Raw genomic sequence first — 18,234 nt, 5'->3', positions numbered from 1 at the left:
GGCCCTGAGTGACTCAGCCCTCCCGAGGCTGTCAGCCTCTTGAAATGTGGGCTGTATCTTACTTTCTAGGGTATTTCCCAGTTCCTGGCTCAGGGCCTGCTACAACAGTAGGCACTCAGCAAACCTCGTAAAGCAGGGGGGGATGGAAGGCCAGAGATCTTCATGGGGGCGGGGGCCGAGGGGAGATAAGGAGGTGATGGTGACAGCTCTCAGAATATACCCTTCCCAGGGACACCTGCACTGTTCAAAAGGCTTGTTGTAGGCTTGGTGAGGTGAGCTGGAAGATGGGGTGGTGTTTCTAGGATCAGCAGCTGGTGCAAAGGAAAAGAGGGAAGAAGGAGAGGGACAAGGAAGCTGAAATCATATCCCTTGTGAGTATTTCCCACCTGCAACTATCTGCAGACTCCAGAAGGGAGTGAGAGAAGAAAGGAGCAGGAAGAGCAGGCTGAAGGGCATAAGAATTTGCTCCTCACTGGCCCGCCTGCTATAACCACCATGGGGGAAGCTGGCAAAAATGGCTCATTCTATGCTGCTGAGGGTCTGTCCACTCATTCACAATGCTTTTTTAGAGTGAGAGAGAGTGTGTGTGTGCGCACAAGGGACGGGGTGTGGAGGGAGAGAGGGAGAGAGAGGGAGAATCTTAAGCAGGCTCCATGCCTAGTGCAGAGCCTGATGTGGGGTTCGATCCCACGACCGTGAGATCATGACCTGAGCTGAAATCAAGAGTCGGATGCTTAACCGACGGAGTCACCCAGGTGCCCCCGTTTCACAAATATTTGTGGAGCACATGTATGCGCCAGGTGTCGTTCTAGGTGCTGGGAAAACAGCGATGAGGAAAATATGGCCCTCATATTTTGGGGGGCAGTGGAGGTTAACTATAGTAAGTCAGGCGATGTGTTATGGAAAAAATAAACCAGGGTAAGTGGGTTACAGAGGGAGGGAGTGGGGAGGGGCTGGGTTCCTAGGTCAGTAGGGAAAGCGTCTCTGATGACTTTTGAGCAGACACCTGAAAGAAAGAGAGGAAGCTATTGGATACCTGGAGTGAGAACATTCCAGACTGAAGGAACAACGGGTGCAAAGGCCCTGAGGCTAGAGTGTGCTGGGCGTGTAGGAGGAACTGCAAGGAGGCCAGTGTGGCTGGAGCAGAGGGAGGGAGGACGATGGTGAGAAAGGAAATCAGAAGGATGACAGGAAGCATTTCCAATGTTTGAAGGTCAGGGAGATGAAGGCCAGTGAGGCAGGTGGTGAATGGAGAGTGATGGTCCTGGTGAGAAAAAGCTGTTTGCAGGTCCGGGAGGTATCAGTTGGTCAAAAGCCATGGAGAGGTCTAGCAAGAGAAGGCTGAGCTCAGGACTGGGCAGTGTGGAGACCACCTTAACAGGAACAGACTCGGTGGAGTGGAGGGGGTTCTAGAGAGAATGGGAAGCTGGGACCGGGGAAGCGGGAGGCGGACAGAACGGCGCTTCCGAGGAGTCCTGGTGTAGAGGGGCGCACAGCCTTGTATCTGAGCATCTTAAGCTTTCCTGCACCAGGTAACTCTGAGTTGAGCTGATTCTTGGAACTTGGCTTCCCTCTCCACCTCTTCTGCACACCGAGGTCTCGGGTCTCCCAACCTCCCCACCGCCACCCCAGCTGGGAAGGGGGGATTAGAGCCTGTTGTCAGCCCATGTTTTATTTTTTATTATCTGGTACCAGTCAAGACGTGCTTTGTGAGACTAGGGCGGGGATGCACACTGTTAGTCCTCAGTTATCAGGTTGAGGCTCCCCAAATCCCTCATCATCCCCACTTAGAGGACTGGCTGGGAAGGCGAACAGCGCGAAGCAAAAGCTTATGACTGACTGCCATCTGGTGGACATTTTGGGAACTGGTTTGGATCCAAGTCTGTGACGGGGTAGGGTGGTGGGAAGAATTTAATGAGTTCTCCGAGTAGCACCAGGCATTTATTAAGTGTTTGGTAAAAGTGGGCTACTGTCGTTATGCTCCTGGTTTGGAGGAGTGTGGTTAAAATAAATGTGTCCCTTGGGCGCTGGGTGGCTCAGTCGTTCAGCATCTGACTTCAGCTCAGGTCATGATCTCACAGTTTGTGAGTTTGAGTCCCACTTCAGGTAAACAAGAACCCCCTCCTCCGGCAGCCCCCTTCTCTCTCTCTCTCTCTCTCTCTCTCTCTCTGTCCCTTGCTCTCTTTCTCTCTCTGCCCCACCCCCCACTTGTGCCCTCTCATTGTCTCTCAAAAAAAGAAGTGTCCCTTGATTTCACTTACAACATTTTTCTTAATGTTTATTTATTTTGAGAGAAAGAGATTGCAAGTGAGAGAGGGGCTGAGAGGGGGAGAGAGAGAATCTCAAGTAGGCTCAGCATCGTCAGTGCAGAGCCCTACTTGGGGCTTGATCTCAGAACTGTGAAGTCATGACCTGAGCTGAAATCAAAAGTTGGACGCCTAACCAACTGAGCTACCCAGGTACCCCTCACCCCCAACATTTTTTTGAGCGAAAAGCAAATGCTCTAAAAGGAGGTCCCTCTTTTTTATCTTGGTGAAGATAAGACTGTTTCAGGGAACCAAGTAGGACATTGTGTAGACGGTCAGATGATCTAGATTCAAATCCGGCTTTAGCCACTGTGTGACCTTGATCACATCCCTTAAGCACCCTGAGTCTCCGTTTCATCAAACCATAAAATGGGAGCGTTAGCGTTAAAGGTACACCAGGCAGTGAATGTAAAGGGCTCTCAGTAAAAGAGAGTTAATAGTAGTGACATAGCAGCTCTCAACGCTGGGGTGTATGGTAAAACAGTGGTTCTCAGGACACCTGGCTGGCTCAGTTAGAAGAGTGTGGGACTCTTGATCTTGGGGTTTCGGGTTCAAGCCCCATGTTAGCTGTAGAGATTACCAAAAAAGATAAACTTGAAAAAAATATAAAATAAAATAGTGGTTCTCAACGGGGGGCGATTTTGCTCCCCAGGGAACATTTGTCAATGTCTAGAGATATTTTTGGTTGTCACAAGGATAGGGGGGATGCTCCTGGCATCTAATGGGTAGAGGTCACAGATGCTAAACATCCACCAATGCATAGAACAGCCCCTACAGGATAGAATTATCCTGTCCAAAATGTCAATAGTGCTTAAAATGAAAAAATCCTGGAGCTTTTAAAAATGAGGATTCTTCTTGCCATGTATGGCCCAACACGAGGAATTTCTTTCTGAAAAGTAAGAGAAAAGCAGAGTGATGCATGAAGCTGGAAAGGGATTCTTTCTACGATTATATGCAGGAGCAAAATGAAGGTCCAGATTATTGTGCTCTCCAGTATGGTAGCCAGGCGCCAGCCACGTGTGGCTATTGAAGTTGAAATTACTTAAAATGGGAAAAAAAATTTTAATTGATCCCTGGGTTGAAATAGCCACGTTCCCAGTGTTTAGTAACTTTGTGACTAGTGGACAGCACAGATATAGAACATTTCCATCGGCACAGAAAGTTCTACAGGATAAGCACTACTCAAAACAAAACAAAACAAAAAAACAAAAAAAACCTCAGCAGAACCAGGCATGGGTGAGACAATCTGCAAGAGAAAAATTAGAAACTAGGGACACACAGGGAGGAGGGGACCATGAGAAGTAATGGCATATACTGAGACGGCTAAGTAAGAGCAAAGGCAGAATATAATTAAAGGCTAAAACAAGTCACAAATACACACATGCACAATAATTGATCCATGCAAACGTCCCTCCCCCAAGAATACTCTTAGGTGCATAAAACTCAAGGACCCTGAAAAGGTAAGCAGAAGCAACAGAAGGCAAGCAGGGAAAAGGGGAGCTATCGCTGGGGAGCACTGTTTATTTATTTCTCTCCTTCCTGGCACAGTTCAGTTTAACTTGCGGTACAAGGTTCTCAGCCCGACAGGCTGCCACGAATCGACAGTACTGATGGAGGAGTGCCTGTGGCGGCCTATTTTAACTGAAATTTTGGGGTCCTTGTAAAGGACGTAGGTATACTTGGTGACAAAAGGCAGAGAGAAGAAGTGCAGAAGCATACGGGAGATTTGGAAGATCAGGTAGAGGTACGTCACCTCCTTGAACTCATCTTTGATGATGCCGTTGATGATCACGGTCACGGAGACACTGATGAGCTCATACGTGATGATCCACAGGGCATAGCACAGCAGCCCCACGTAGTTGTTCACGCGGATGCAATAGAGAAGCAACACGCTGAACACGAGGGTGATGGTGGATGAGATGACGTTGATGCCCCTCTTGTGGATCATGACCCAAGACACCAGCTCAGAGTTTGTGTCCATGTAGATACTGACTTTGTCCTCGTAGCCAAAGTACGTAATGTGGTTCAACTCAAAGATGAGGAACTGGATGGTGTTAAGGAGAGAGAAGATGCCCACCACGAGGGAGACCGTCTTGTTGTTCGTTTTATACATGTTTTATCACAGCACCTGCTGCAGGGGAAAAAAATGGAGATAAATGATATGGTGGTAGAGGTAACCCTAGACAAATTCCTTGAGCCCCCGGATGTAAATGGAAGAGAGCTAAGAGTAAGATTGGTATATGGATAGGCAGTGGGCCAGAGGTCAAGGGACATGGGCGTCTGGCCCCTGCTCTGACGTGACTAGCTATAGGCGACCAAGTCACTGGGAATTGAGGGCGTCGTTGGCCCAGGATACCCCTGGGATAGCTCACAGCTCTGCTGTTTCAGAGGCAGCTATGCTTTAAGGGGGCAAAAAGCATGCTCCTGTCAGTGCCAGGCTTGTGGGAATTAGGAGGCTCCTGTATCTGGAATGATGATGAAGGCAGCTCTGGGATATTTGTTTCTGTGAAGTCAGAAAACTGGCATGGCTCCTTGAATGGGGGCCTGGAATGACCCCTGATTTTTTTTGTTTTTGTTTGTTTGGTCAGTGCAATTGTTCTATTGTAGTGAAATATACATAACATAATTTTTACCACTTTGGCCCTTTGCAGGTGTGCAGTTCAATGCCATTAAGTACATTCACATTGTTGTGCGACCATCACCACCATCCATCTTCAGACTTTTATATATCCCCCAAGAAAAAGTCTTGTACCTAGAAAATGCTAACTCCCCATTCCCCTACCCCCAGCCCCTGCTAACCACCAATCTACTTTCTGTCTCTGTGAATTATGACTACTCCAGGCACCTCATAGAAGTGCAATCATACACTTTTGTGCCCGCCTTATTTCATGTTGCATATTTTGCTTCTTTTTAAAAATTAATTAATTAATTATTTTTAACATTTTATTTTTTTTTAATGTTTATTATTGAGAGACAGAGAAACAGAGCATGAGGATGGGAGGGGTGGAGAGAGGGAGAGACACAGAATCTGAAGCAGGCTCCAGGCTCCGAGCTGTCAGCCACAGAGCCCCATGCGGGGCTCAAACTCACAAACCACGAGATCATGACCTGAGCTGATGTCGGACACCCAGCCGACTGAGCCACCCCCTTTAATTAGTTTTTTAAATGTTTATATTTGAGAGAGAAAGACAGTGTGCCAGTGGGGGAGGGGCAGAGAGACAGAGACAGAAACCAAAGCAGGCTCCAGGCTCCGAGCTTGGAGTTGTCAGCACAGAGCCTGACACAGGGCTCAAACTCACGAACCGTGAGATCGTGGCTTGAGCCGAAGTCGGACTCTTAGCCGACTGAGCCACGCAGGCAACTCTAGCATAATGTTTTTCAAGGTCATCCCAAATATTCTTGTACCTTATTCCCCACTATCCTCCCAACTCCGTGTGTCTCCAGAGTTTAGTCCTTGGTACACGAACCTCTTGCTGCACTCCAGGCCCCAGTGGTTTCCCAGGTAGGGTGGGAGAAGCTTTGTGCTGGCTGGTGGAGAACTGCACTGATCCTTCCCTGCCCCCGCCGAGCAAACCTCCCATTGTCCCTGCCCACAGAACAGCTTCCAGAGGGGTACTCTCCTGCATCATTCAAAAGGAAGGCCCCAAGCCACACAGGTGTCTTCCCTTGGTTTAAGACTGTTTTGCAGATTTCAAGGCTTGTCTTTGTAAATCCCCTTGGTTCTTTGTCCCTGCTACCCCAGCCTTGGGCTTAGCCTTTAACGCTGTCCCACGGTCACCATAAAAACTGCCTGACTTCCCTTTCTGCCTCCTGTCCTGTTCCTCTGGCCCATTTTAGTCATTCAGCATTCACTCAGCAAACACGTACTGAGCATTAACTATGTGCTGGATACTGAGCTTGGCACAGGTAAACATTCTAGTGAGGAAGCTAGACAAAAAACAAAATGTGAATAAAATGTTTTCGATGTTTTTAAGGAAAACTTACGATGCGTTGTGATAAATGCCACGGAGGAGGTGGTCCAACGTCCTCAACATGTAGCAAGATCTAATCCAGATCACTCTATTGTACACCAGAAACAAATATAACACCCTGTGTTAATTAACTGCAATTAAAATAAACTTAAAAAAAAAAAAAAGATCTAATCCAGAATGAAAATCAGGGGAGGCTTTCTTTCTTCTTTTTTTTAAATTTTGTTTTGAGAGCACAAGTGGGGGAGGGGCGGAGAGAGAGGGGACAGAGGATCTGAAGCGGGCTCTGCGCTGACAACAGCAAGCCTCATGAGGGACTAAAACCCATGAACATTGTGACCTGAGCCGAAGTCGGAAGCTTAACCGACTGAGCCACCCAGGCGCCCCAATTTACTTCACGTTAATGTTTGCAAATACATTATTAGCAATTCTTAAATATTTCAAATCAACTCACTTAAGTATAGAAGGCTTGCTCATAGGTCTTCTGAGGTGACAAGACGACTGAAAGGAGCCTTGGACTTGAGTCCAGATCTCTAACCAACAATCACCATGTCATCACTGGTGAACCCATATGAGGCAACTTCAAGACTGAGAGGTGCAGGCCCCTTCCTGATCCCGCCAGAAGCATCATAGTGTGACCCATGGCAAGGGCAGTAATAACCACCAAAATCTCCTGCATTTGCAATGGGTACACAACCAAGATGAACGCAAACACCTATCAGGATAACCCGTTCAGGTTTTTCTTTACTCGATCTAAATCATGCTGTGGGTCCCCCAACTGGGACACTTCAACTGCGGCTTCCTGCTCAATTTCCTTCCTGGTTCTATGACGCACAAACATCCGTTTTCCTCTCCATTGGGCAGCCATGTTCTTGCCTTCTGGAATATCGGAGAGCTTGATTTCGATTTTCGACACGGCCAACATGTGAGCAGAAGCACTCATGCTGGAAACAAACTGGGAGACGACATTCTTGACAGCGTATGCGACACCTATACTCGTTGTTGCGGTTATCAAATAGGAGAAACCTTTTCTAGCCTCACTGCTCTCTTTTGAAGACTTTGTACCATCTAACACTTTGGTGCGTCGATAGTCAGACAAGTCAGGCACTCTGATGTCTGTGTGGGGATAACGGACAGAAGCAGGGACATTGAGGCCCACGGAGGCGACTCCTGGCACAGGAAGGGCCGCTTCACGTCCGGCACTGGCGGCTCCAGGGTGGCGGGCACCGAAGCCTGAACCAGAGGCCGCAACGTGCTCGCCACCCCGCGGGACGTGGCCCATAGGACGGGCGCGAACAAGCCCAAACGGGTGGCCACCGACAACATGGCGACAGCTGCTCCGAACGCCGAGCCGGTGGGTCACAGGCGAGTTTGGTAAATTCTTTATAGATTTTGGATACTAACCCTTTGTACGATAGATCATTTGCAAATTATTTTCTCTCATTCCGTTGGCTGCCTTATAGTTTTGTTGTTTCTTTTTTTTTTTAACGTTTTATTTATTTTTGAGGCAGAGAGAGACAGAGCATGAACGGGGAGGGTCAGAGAGAGAGGGAGACACAGAATCGGAAGCAGGCTCCAGGCTCTGAGCTGTCAGCACAGAGCCCGACTTGGGGCTCGAACTCACGGACCCCGAGATCATGACCTGAGCCAAAGTCAGACGCTTAACTGACTGAGCCACCCAGGCGCCCCTAGTTTTGTTGTTTCTTTGCAGTGCAGAAGTTGTTTATATTAACAAGGTCCCAATAGTTCACTTTTGCTTTTACTTCCCTTGCCTTCAAAGACGTGTTGAGCAAGAAATTGCTGCGGCTGAGGTCAAAGAGGTGGTTGCCTGTTTTCTTCTCTTGGGTTTTGATGGTTTCCTGTCTCACATTTAGGTCTTTCATCCATTTTGAGTTTATTTTTGTGTGCGATGTAAGACATGGTGGAAAGTGGACATTGTAGACAATATACTGTAGCAACTCTGGGTAATGGGATGCCCCAACCCTCCCCTAGGCTTGTTATTTGCTTGTTTACTTGTTTAGTGACTGGCTGGATTACTTTGGTAAACTATATTCTCCCCTGCACCCCAATATCCCACAGTGTGAAGCTTCTGATATTGTTTGTCAGGGAGGTGCAGCTTAGGGTATGCCCACAGTCACTCTAGGATGACAATGGTTTTGGAAGTGCTGTCTTTCCTCTTTCTCCAGCCATGCCTTAGTTGTTAAAATTCACTAATCTCTGGCTGATTGCTCTATTGTTTTCAATAATGCCCTAGGGCATAAATTGCTCTACAGACTAATCCAATAAAATTTGGGCTCCTCTGAAGGAATAGTTTCAGAAGTCAGTGTTTGAGGGTGTGTGTGGGGCGGGGGGAGTGGAAAAAGAAGCAGGTGTTTGATATTTTTTCTGACCCTAGGAGGGTTTCTCTTAGTTCTTTCTTTCTTTTTTTTTTCTAATTGGGTTGCTTGTTTTATTTTTTAAAGTTTATTCATTTATTTTGAGAGCGAGAGAGAGCCTGCTCTCTCTCTCTGTCTCTCTCTCTCTCTCTCTCTCTCTCACACACACACACACACACACACACACACACACGCATGCTTGCACGGTGAAGGGGGAGGGGCAGAGAGAGTCCTAAGCAGGCTCCAGCTGTCAGCACAGAGCCCGGAGCCCAATGCAGGGCTTATCTCATGAACTGAGATAATGATCTGAGCTGAAATCAAACATCGGACATTTAACCAACTGAGCCACCCAGGTGTCCCCTCCTAGTTATTTCTTCTTCTGGTTCTCTCCTGAAAACTAGCTGGCCTAAAGTTTAGCCTCTATCTTCATTGGAGCTACACATCTCCTATCAATTGCCTTTTGCCACAACCTTCACTGTTTTTTTTTTTAATTGTTTTTTTGTTTTTTTAATGTTTACTTTTGAGAGAGAGAGAGAGAGAGAGAGAGAGAGCAGGGAGTGGCAGAGAGAGAGGGAGACACAGAATCCAAAGCAGTCTCCAGGCTCTGAGCTGTCAGCACAGAGCCCGACGCAGGGCTCGAACCCACAGACTGTGAGATCATGACCTGAGCCGAAGTCGGACGCTTAACCGACTGAGCCACCCAGGTGCCCCCAACCTTCACTGTTTTAAAGAATGTCTTTAGGTTTGAACTTCTCTATGCTCTATTGAAAATGAATCCAGTTCCTTTGGGAAGAGATTGTGAACAATCTGTTTTATGGCTTACTTCTCTCCTGTCCCAGCCAAAATCTCTGAGCCACGGCTTTGGAACCGTGAGTGAGGACAATTATATGCTTCTGTCTTAGGGACACTCCTGCATTAGGAACTGAATGCTCTGTTGGGGCGTGGGGGGAAGAGAGCTGGATAAACAACATGTATACACATACAGTGGGATATTACTCAGCCTTAAAAAGGAAGAAAATTTTGATCCATGCTACAACATGGATGAACCTTGAGGATGGTATACTAAGTGAAATTAACCACTCAAAAAAAAGACAAAGGCTTTTTTATTCCATTTACACGAGATAGCTAGAGTAGTCAATTCATAGAGACAGAAAACAGAATGTTGGTTGCCAGGGGGTGAGGGGAGAGGCCGAGGAGCTGTTGTTTAATGGTTATAGAGTTTCCCTTTTGCAAGATAAAAAGAGTGCTGGAGATCTGTTGTACAACAATGTGAATGTACTTAACATTATTAAACTCGGCACTTAAAAATGGTTATGATGGGAGGTGCCTGGGTGGCTCAGTTGGTTTAACATTTGACTCTTGATTTCAGCTCAGGTCATGATCTCACAGTTCATGAGTTCAAGCCCCACATCAGTCTCTGCGCTGATGGTGTGGACCCTGCTTGGGATTCTCTTTCTCTCCCTCTCTATCTGCCTGCCCCCCCCCCCCACCACTTGTGTGCGTGCACTTCTTTCTCTATCAAGATAAATAAATAAACATTTCAAAAATGTTTTTTTACTTTTGAGAGAGAGAGAGAGAGAGAGCTTGAGTGGGGAAGGAGAGAGGAGAACAGAGGACCCGAAGTGGGCTCTGACCGACAGCAGTGAGCCTGATGTGGGTCTCGAACCCATGAACCATGGGATGATGACCGAAGCTGAAGTTGGATGCTCAACTGATTGAGCCACCCAGGAACCTCTAAATAAATAAACTTTTAGCAAATGGTTATGATGGCAAATTTTATGTTATGTGTATTTCACTATAGCTTAAAATTTTTAAATTATTTAAATTTTTAAAAATGAAAGTGAAATAATCTTTTTCAGACATAAAAAAAGCTGAAAGGATTAATCATCAGCAGACCTGCACTACAAGAAATGTTAAAGGAAGTCCTTCTGGCAGAAGAAAAATGGTACCCAGTAGAAATCTGGATCTATACAAAGGAACAAATAACCCTGGAAATGGTAACAACATAGGCAAATATAAAAATAAAAAAGATATTTTTCTTGTTTTTTAAGGCTCTTTGAAAGATAATTTAAGGAAAGATAATAACAATATATGAGGAGGTTTATAAAAGTCAAATGTATGGTAACAATAGCACAAATAGGAGACGAAAATTGGAAGTATACTGTTATAAGAGTCTTGGGGCACCTGGGTGGCTCAGTTGGTTAAGCGGCCGACTTCGGCTCAGGTCATGATCTTACGGTCTGTGAGTTCGAGCTCTGCGTCGGGCTCTGTGCTGACAGCTCAGAGCCTGGAGCCTGTTTCAGATTCTGTGTCTCCCTCTCTCTGACCCTCCCCCATTCATGCTCTGTCTCCCTCTGTCTCAAAAATAAATAAAGGTTAAAAAAAAAAAAAATTAAAAAAAAAAAAAGTCTTATACTACACGTGAAGTAGCATAATATCACCTGAAGGGAGTTGTGCTAAGTTAAAGCTGTATACCATAAACTCTAAAACAGCCACTATAATACACAACAAAGAATTACATATCTATAATAAGTTGGCAAAGGAGACAAAATGAAACCATAGAAATATCAAATTAATCCAAAAGGAGGTTAAAAAAAAAAAAGAGGAAAAAGAAAAGAGAAAAGGTGTGACAAATAGAAAACAAATAACAAGATGGCTACTAAATGTAAATGATCTAAATACTCCAACAAAAAAGCAGAAGTTGTTAGATTGGATAAAAAAGGAAGACACAGGAACACCTGGCTGTTTCAGTCACTAGAACATGCAACTCTTGATTGCAGGGCCGTGAGTTCAAGCCTTATGTTGAGGGTAGAGTTTACTTAAAAAAATTAAAAAAAATTTTTTTTTGGTGGGGGCCACCTGGGTGGCTCAGTTGATTAAGCAGCTGACTTCAGCTCAGGTCATGATCTCACGGTTTGTGAGTTCAAGCCCCGCGTTGGGCTCTGTGCTGACAACTCAGGGCCTGAGACCTGCTTCAGATTCTGTGTTTCCCTCTCTCTCTCTGCCTGCTCCCTGCTCACATTCTGTCTCTCTCTCAAAAATAAATAAATATTTTAAAAAATTTAAAAAAATGTTTATTTATTTTTGAGAGAGAGTGTGAGCAGGGGAGGAGCAGAGAGAGAGGGAGACACAGAATCTAAAGCAGGTTCCAGGCCCTGAGCTGTCAGCACAGAGCCCGACACAGGCCTCAAACTCACAAACCGTGAGATCGTGACCTGAGCTGAAGTCAGACACTCAACCGACTGAGCCACCAGGCGCCCCCAAAAAATTTTTTTTTAAAAAAGGAAGACCCAACTAGTTACTGCCTATAATAAACATACTTCATACATAAAGACATAAATTGACTAAAAATAAAAAGATGGGAAAAGATATACCATGTCAACACAAATTAAAAGAATATTAGAGTTCCTGCATTAATATCAAATAAAGAAAACTTCAGGGCAAAGAGTAATCTCAGGGATAAAGAAAGTCATTTCATAATGATAAAAGGGTCAATTCGTCAGAAGGATATAACAATTCTAAACATTTATGTACCCGCTAATAGAATTTCAAGATACATGAAGCAAAAACTGATAGAATTATAAAGAGAAATAGACAAATCCACAATTATAATCAGAGATTTCAATGCATCGCTTTCAGTAATTGATAGAACAAGTAGACAGAAAATTAGAAAATATATTAAAAGATTTGAATAATACCATCAACCAACTTGATCTACTTGACGTTTGGAGAACAGTGCACCCAACAATAGCAGAATAAATATTCTTTCCAAAAGCACATGGAACATATATCAAGATATAACATATTCTGGACCATAAAACTATTTTCAATAAATTTAAAATGATTCATATAATAAATTTATGTTCTCTGATTATACTGAAATAAGTTAGAAATTAATAACGGAAAGCTTTCTGGAAAATCTCCAAGTATTGAAACAAAGTAGCACATTTATAAATAACCCATAGATCAAAGAAAAAATCAAAAGGATATTAGAGAGTGTTTTTAACTGACTAAAAATGAAACACAACATATCAAAATTTGTATGAAGCCATTCAAGTAGCACTTAGGGGAAACTTTATAGTACTAAGTGACTATATTAGAAAATAAGTAAAGTTGGGGCACCTGGGTAGCTCAGTCGGTTGAGTGTCCGACTTGATTTTGGCTCAGGTCATGATCTCATGGTTTGTGGGATTTAGCCCTGTGTCAGGTTCTGTGCAGACAATGCAGGGCTTGCTTGAGATTCTTTCTCCTCTCTCCCGGCCCCTCCAGTGCACGCGCACACACACACACACACACACACACACACACACTTTCTCTCTCTCAAAATAAATAAGTAAACTTTAAATCTTAAAAAAAAAAAAAAAGAAAACAATATGGTCTTCAATCAATGACCTCAGCTTCTACCTTAAGAAGATATAGTAAGAAGAACAAATTAAACTCAAAGTAGAAGAAAGAAAATAATAAAGATCAGAGTGGAAATCAATGGGACATAAGACAGGAAAAAGAAGAGATAAAATCAATGAAACCAAAAGCTGATTTTATTAAAAACTTAAAAATGTCTAGTCAGGCTGATCAGAAAAAGAAAAAGAGAGAAAACACAGATTAACAATATCAGGAATGAGATCAATGACCTCACTACACATTCTAAAGATGTTACAAGGATAATAAGGGGATATTGTGAATAGCTTTATAGTAATAAACTTTACAGTTTAGATAAAACAGACAAATTTCTTAAAAGACACAAACTACTAAGGCTTACTCAAGAAGAAATAGATAACCTCAGTAGTCCTATATCTGTTTTTTTTGTTTGTTTGTTTGTTTGTTTTTCTTTTAGTTGAATTCGTAGTTTAATACTTCCCACAAAGAAAATTTCAGGTCCTGGGTAACCTGGGTGGTTCAGTTGGTTAAGCATCTGACTTCAGCTCAGGTCATGATCTCACAGTTTATGAGTTTGAGCCCTGCATCAGGTGAGCTCGAGCCCCACTTTGGTTGAAGCCTGCTTTGGGTGAGCCCTGCTTCTCTCTCTCTCTTTCTCTCTCTCTTTCTCTCTGCCCCTCATGGGATTTTATCTCTTTCCCTCTCTTGCTGCCCCTTGCTCATTTGCACCCTCTCTCTAAAAGAAAGAAGGAAAGAAAGAAAGAAAGAAAGAAAAAGAAAATTCTAGGTCCAGATAAGTTCATTGCTGAATCCCACCAAACATTTAAGGAAGAAATAAATACCGTGTACATAAACTCTTAAGGAAAATTGAAAAGGAAGAAATACTTCTTTCTATGAAGCAAGTATTACTCTACTATCAAAACCTGATGAAGACATTATAAGAAAACTACAGACAAACATCTCCTATGAACATAGATTCAAAAATTCTAAACAAAATTGAACAAATCTAATCCCACAGTATATAAAAAAGATGATACAGCATGACCAAGTAGAGTTTATTCCAGGAATATCATGTTTGGCTTAATGTTTGAAAATATATGAAAGTAATTTACCATATTAACAATCTAAAAAATAAAGACCATATGATCATGTCATGTAGAAAGAAACATTTGGCAACATGAAGCATTTGTTACCGATTTTAAAAAAACCTAAGCTGGGGTGCTTGGGTGGCTCAGTCGGTTAAGCAGCCGACTTCGGCTCAGGTCATGATCTCGCGGTCTGTGAGTTCGAGCCCCACATCGGACTCTGTGCTGACAGCTCAGAGCCTGGAGCCTGTTTCAGATTCTGTGTCCCCCTCTCTCTGACCCTCCCCCGTTCATGCTCTGTCTCTCTCTGTCTCAAAAATAAATAAACATTAAAAAAAAATAAAAAAAATAAAAAAATAAAAAATAAATAAAAAAACCTAAGCAAACCTGGAATAGAAGGGAACTTCCTCAACGTGATATAGGATATCTATGAAGAATCTACAACTAACACCATTATTAACAGAGAAAGACTGAGTGCTTTCCCTCTAAAATCAGGAACAAGACAATAATGTCCTTTCTCAGGGTGCCTGGCTGGCTCAGTTGGTGGAACATGCAACTCTTGATCTCAGGGTTGTGGGTTCAAGCCTCATGTCTGGTGTAGAGATTACTTAAAAAATAAAATCTTAAAGAAAATAATGTCCCTTCTCTGCTTCTACTCAACATTGCCCTGGAAGTGCTAGCCAGCCCTGTAAGGCAAGAAGAGGGAGAAGTAGGGGCGTCTGGGTGGCTCAGTCGGTTAAGCGTCCGACTTCAGCTCAGGTCACGATCTCACGGTCCGCGGGTTTGAGCCCCGCGTTGGGCTCTGGGCTGATGGCTCAGAGCCTGGAGCCTGCTTCCGATTCTGTGTCTCCCTCTCTCTCTGCCCCTCCCCCGTTCATGCTCTGTCTCTCTCTGTCTCAAAAATAAATAAACGTTAAAAAAAATTTAGAAAAGAAGAGGGAGAAGTAAAACTGTCATTATTTGCAAACCATATGATCGAGTATACAGAAGATCCACAAAAACATTACTTTGCCTAATACGTGAGTTTAACAGTGTTGCAGGATAAAAAAAATCAACAGGCAAAAAAATTATTTTTATATCCTAACAATGAACAACCAGAAATGAAATTTAAGAAATAATACCATTTACAACACCATAAAAGATACACAATTCTTAGAGATAAATCTGATGAAAGATGTGAAAGACTCATGCATTGAAACCACAAAGCATTGCTGAGAGAAATTAAAGAAAAGTGAATGAAGAGAGATATTGTTCTCAGGGGTTAGAAGACTCAATATTATTAAGATGTCAGTTCTCCCCAATTTGATGTATAGATTTAATGTAATCCCAATCAAATCCCCAGCAGGCATTTTTTAAAATAAAAATTTTAGGCTGATTCTAAGTTCATGGAAATGCAAAGGACCTAGAATGGCCAAAACAATTTTGTAAAATAATACAGATGGAGGAATGCGACTTAAAGACTTATAAAACTGGGGCGCCTGGGTGGCTCAGTCGGTTGAGCGCCGACTTCGGCTCAGGTCACGATCTCGCGGTCCGTGAGTTCGAGCCCCGCATCGGGCCCCTGTGCTGACAGCTCAGAGCCCGGAGCCTGTTTCAGATTCTGTGTCTCCCTCTCTCTGACCCTCCCCCATTCATGCTCTGTCTCTCTCTGTCTCAAAAATAAATAAACGTTAAAAAAAAAATTAAAAAAAAAAAGACTTATAAAACTGCCATAATCAAGGCATGATGACATTGGCATAAAGATAGACAAATAGATGAATGGAATAAAATAGGGTCCAGAAATAGGTGTGTGTGTATATATAAAGTCAATTCAGTAGAGAAAGGATAACCTATTCAACAATTAATATTAGAACAATTAGACATCCAGGAGCAAAAAAGGGAACTTTGATCTATATCTCTTGCCATATGTATAAAAAATATATCTCAAAAGAGATTATAGGGGCGCCTGGCTGGCTCAGTTGGTAGAGTCTGCAGATCTCAGGGTTATAATTTTGAGTCCTGCGTTGAGTGTAGAGATTGCTTAAAAATAAAATCTTTAAAAGAGAGAGAGAGAGATTATATATCTAAGTGTGAAAGCTAAAATTTCTAGAGGAAAACATAAAACCATTATGATCCTGAGGTAAGCAAAGATTTCCTATATATGATAACCAAAAATGTGAGCCATGAAGGAACAAATTGATAAATTGGACTTCTTTGAAATTAAAAATCTCTGCTCTTTAGGGCACCTGGGTGGCTCAGTCAGTTGAGCATCAGAATCTTGGTTTTGGCTCAGGTCATGATCCCAGGGTTGTGGGATCAAGCCCCGCCCTGGGCTCCATGCTGAGTGTAGAGCCTGCTTGAGATTCTCTCTCTCTCTCTCTCTCTCTCTCTCTCTCTCTCTCTCTCTCTCCTTCCCTCTTTCTTTCTCTCTCTCCCTCTGCACCCGCCCATATTTGTGCTTGCTCTCTCTCTCTCTCTAAAATTCAATTCAATTCAATTCAGTTAAAAAATTGAAAATCTCTGCTCTTTAAAAGACACTAAGTGAATGAAAAGACAAGGCACAAACTGGAGAAAAATGATAAAGGACTTGTATCCAGAAAATATAAAGAACTTCCAAAACTGAGTAATAAAAAAACAAAACAAAACAAAACAAAAACCCCTCTGTAATAAAAAAAACAAACAACCTCATTTTTTTTTTAAGTAGGCTCTATGTCCAACACGAGACTTGAACTCATGACCTTGAGATCAAGAGTTACATGCTCAGGGTGTCTGGGTGGCTCAGTTGGTTAAGCATCTAAATCCTGATTTCAGCTCAGGTCATGATCTCACAGTTTGTGAGTTCAAGCCCCTGATCAGGCTCCACTATGACTGTGTGGATTCTGCTTGGGATTCTCTCTCTCTTTCTTTCTATCTCTCTCTCTACCCTGCCCATGCTCACACTCTCTCTCTCAAAAAAAGAAAAAAAAATTGCATGCTCTAGCAACTGAGCCAGCCAGGTGCTCAATAACCTCAATTTTTTTTTAAAGTTTTTTTTAATGTTTGTTTATTTTTGAGAGACAAAGAGACAGAGTGAGAGTGGGGGAGGGGCAGAGAGGGAGGGAGACAGAATCTGAAGCAGGCTCCAGGCTCTGGGCTGTCTGCCCAGAGCCCGACATGGGGCTCGAACCCACAAACTGTGAGATCATGACCTGAGCTGAAGTCAGATGCTTAAACGACTGAGCCACCCAGGTGCCCCAGTAATCTCAATTTTTAACATAGACGAAAGATTTGAGTAGACACCGTACCAAAAAAGATACAAGGATGCTAAATAAACACATAAAAAGATGTTCAACATCATTTGTCATGAGAGAAATGCAAGCAAAAACCACGATGAGAACCACACTATACCCATTAGAAAGGCTAAAATGAAAAATTTATTGTTTGTGTTAAGTGCTTGCAAGCATGTGGAGGGACTAGAATTCTCATACCCTGCTAGTGGGAATATAAAATGGGACAACCACTCTGGGAAAACATCTGCTAGTTTCTTAAGAAGTTAAAATTGTATTTATCCATGACAAATGAAATCATAGGTCTATACAAAGTCTTATCCCCAAATGTTTATAGTGTTCCTATTTGTAATTGCCCCAAACTGCAAATCACTAGATGTCCTTCAAAGGGCAAATGGATTAAAAAACTGTGGTATATTCATGCCATGGCATACTACTCAGTGATAAAGAATGAACTTTCAACACACATAACGTGGATGAATCTTAAAGAATGAACTCTTGATACGCATAACAACATGGATGAATTAGGCTGAGTGAAAGAAGCAAGACAAAAAAAAAAAAACGGTGCATACTGTATGATTCTATATATGTAAAATTCTAGAAAATGCAAACCTAATAGATAATGATGGCAAATCCGTGCCTTGTGATGGTAGGGGGTGCTGCAGGAAGGGGAGGGAGCAGGGGTTAAGAGGAAACTTTTGGGGTTGATATGTTTAGGAATTCAGTTGTGATGATGTCACTGGGATATACTTATGTCAAAACTTATCAAATTATATACTTTATGACTTTTTTTTTTTAACGTTTATTTATTTTTGAGACAGAGAGAGATAGAGCATGAATGGGGGAGGGTCAGAGAGAGAGAGAGACACAGAATCTGA

At 43.0% G+C, this 18,234-nt stretch overlaps 1 protein-coding gene, 1 long non-coding RNA gene and 1 pseudogene across 3 annotated transcripts in view; 1 reads left to right on the top strand and 2 right to left on the bottom strand.

Moving 5' to 3' along the window:
* The window catches only part of LOC125938294 (uncharacterized), a 36,574-nt gene that overhangs the window by 17,578 nt on the left and 762 nt on the right, over nucleotides 1-18,234 (top strand). Inside the window, exon 2 of the long non-coding RNA XR_007462660.1 lies at nucleotides 10,509-10,646. This is a non-coding gene — a long non-coding RNA (uncharacterized LOC125938294). The remainder of the gene's footprint in view (nucleotides 1-10,508; nucleotides 10,647-18,234) is intronic.
* The window catches only part of TMEM217B (transmembrane protein 217B), a 40,889-nt gene continuing 26,289 nt past the window's right edge, over nucleotides 3,635-18,234 (bottom strand). The window contains exons 2-3 of one of the 2 annotated variants that reach the window (XM_049653354.1): nucleotides 6,291-6,365; nucleotides 3,635-4,437 (exon numbers count right to left, since the gene is read on the bottom strand). In XM_049653354.1, coding sequence (XP_049509311.1) covers nucleotides 3,856-4,419 — 564 coding nt within the window. In that variant the 5' untranslated portion in view covers nucleotides 4,420-4,437; nucleotides 6,291-6,365 and the 3' untranslated portion in view covers nucleotides 3,635-3,855. The remainder of the gene's footprint in view (nucleotides 4,438-6,290; nucleotides 6,366-18,234) is intronic. The other variant, XM_049653355.1, reaches the window with a different exon arrangement.
* On the bottom strand, nucleotides 6,639-8,001 carry LOC125938290 (cytochrome b-c1 complex subunit Rieske, mitochondrial-like; annotated as a pseudogene).

Source organism: Panthera uncia (assembly GCF_023721935.1).
Source record: "Panthera uncia isolate 11264 chromosome B2 unlocalized genomic scaffold, Puncia_PCG_1.0 HiC_scaffold_24, whole genome shotgun sequence".
NCBI lineage: Eukaryota > Metazoa > Chordata > Mammalia > Carnivora > Felidae > Panthera > Panthera uncia.
This window is presented reverse-complemented; position numbering and strand designations above follow the sequence as displayed.